A 1,448-nucleotide genomic window follows, 5' to 3' on the forward strand; every position below is an offset into this window, starting at 1 on the left:
TTTTAATAGTGGTTCTAATGTGAGGCGTCTATTTTAAGTCCTGGGAGATTATAGAACCCAGAAACCTGAAGATCTCTACTGTTGATACTGTGTTGTCCAATATTGTAAAAGGTGGTAGAATAGGAGAGCTTCTCCTAAAATCTACTACCATCCTTACAGTTTTAAGAGTGGAATCTTCTGGGATTGTGGATTTAGGAATCAACATCTGTTGGAATAATGCCTGTTTGCTTGTTAGTCAAAGACCCATCAAGACATTTGCTCTTAATTTTGTTTTCATTCTGTTGCAGTTCAGATAACTTTTAATTCCAAAGCAACCATCTCTGGTCCTGGCTTACCAGCAGTGTATTGGCTGCACAGCGCCCACTGGCATTGGGGCACCCAAAATACCAATGGCGCAGAGCACACAATCAATGGCCAACACTATGCCATGGAGGTAATCAATTCAGGGTGCTGGCAAAAATAAAATTACTAAGAGATGAATGTTTGGTTTGATGTAGGAGAATACAGGTAATTCTCAATTTATGACCACAATCTGAGACCAGAATTTCTGTTGCTGAGCAAAGTGATTGTTAAGTGGATGTCACCTGATGTGTGGATGATGATTGTAGGTGTGAGGACCAGTTGTAAGTTACATTTTTCAGTGACTTTGTAACTTTGAATGGTCACAAAGAAAATGGTTGTAAGTCAAGGGCTATGGAGGTTCTCAGTCATCCAAGTCATGCTTGTCTCAAAGGTGCTTTTTGAAGAGGCAACTGGACTTTCTTGTTTCTCTTTGAAGATGTTTCTCTTTTCATCTAAGCAGCTTCTTCATTTCTGTCAGAATGGCGGGGAACAACTCCCAGAAAGAGTGCTAATGACCAGATGACTGCAAGGAATATAAATCCTTTCATTCTCCACCATTCAGTCAGAATGGAACAAGCTTCTTGGATGAGAAGCGAAACATGGAAAAACAAAGGAAAAACAAAGAAAACCCAGTTGCCTCTTGAAAAAAAGCACCTTTGGGGCATTCCTGTAGTGCTGATTACTTGACCAGCTAAGATCAATTAACTATTCTACAACCAGAATCTTTAACTGTGCTTCCTGCATTTCTACTTTGACAGCTTTTTCATAAGCTATTATGTATGTTGCTGATAGTCCTCAGGGGAAGGATGTAAAAATCAGTAATGGGGGGTGCAAAGTCCTTTCAGAATAGATTACTTGTTAAAAAGGGAACACAACTACTGTCCTGATCACAACTATTTTTTTATTTTTTTTATTTTTTTTCATAATTTATATGCCGCCCTTCTCCCCACGGGACTCAGGGCGGCTCACAGCATATTAAAATAACACAACACAAACAACACAACACAACATTTCCCCTATAAAAGCCAATTAAAACCAAATATTTATAGTCTGTGACATTATTAAAATCATTAAAAATTATCCCTATTTAAAATTCACCCTAGGTC

General features: G+C 38.4%; 1 protein-coding gene and 1 long non-coding RNA gene across 2 annotated transcripts in view; both read left to right on the top strand.

The window, feature by feature from the left end:
* Positions 1–340, top strand: part of LOC114923603 — a 7,679-nt gene extending 7,339 nt beyond the window's left edge. Inside the window, exon 3 of the long non-coding RNA XR_003810672.1 lies at positions 288–340. This is a non-coding gene — a long non-coding RNA (uncharacterized LOC114923603). The remainder of the gene's footprint in view (positions 1–287) is intronic.
* Positions 341–346: 6 nt separating this feature from the next.
* Positions 347–1,448, top strand: part of LOC107299377 (carbonic anhydrase 4) — a 13,976-nt gene continuing 12,874 nt past the window's right edge. The window contains exon 1 of the mRNA XM_029286762.1: positions 347–433. Coding sequence (XP_029142595.1) covers positions 428–433 — 6 coding nt within the window. The 5' untranslated portion in view covers positions 347–427. The remainder of the gene's footprint in view (positions 434–1,448) is intronic.

Source organism: Protobothrops mucrosquamatus, unplaced genomic scaffold (assembly GCF_001527695.2).
Source record: "Protobothrops mucrosquamatus isolate PMUCROS unplaced genomic scaffold, P.Mucros_1.0 scaffold4843, whole genome shotgun sequence".
Taxonomy (NCBI): Eukaryota; Metazoa; Chordata; class Lepidosauria; order Squamata; family Viperidae; genus Protobothrops; species Protobothrops mucrosquamatus.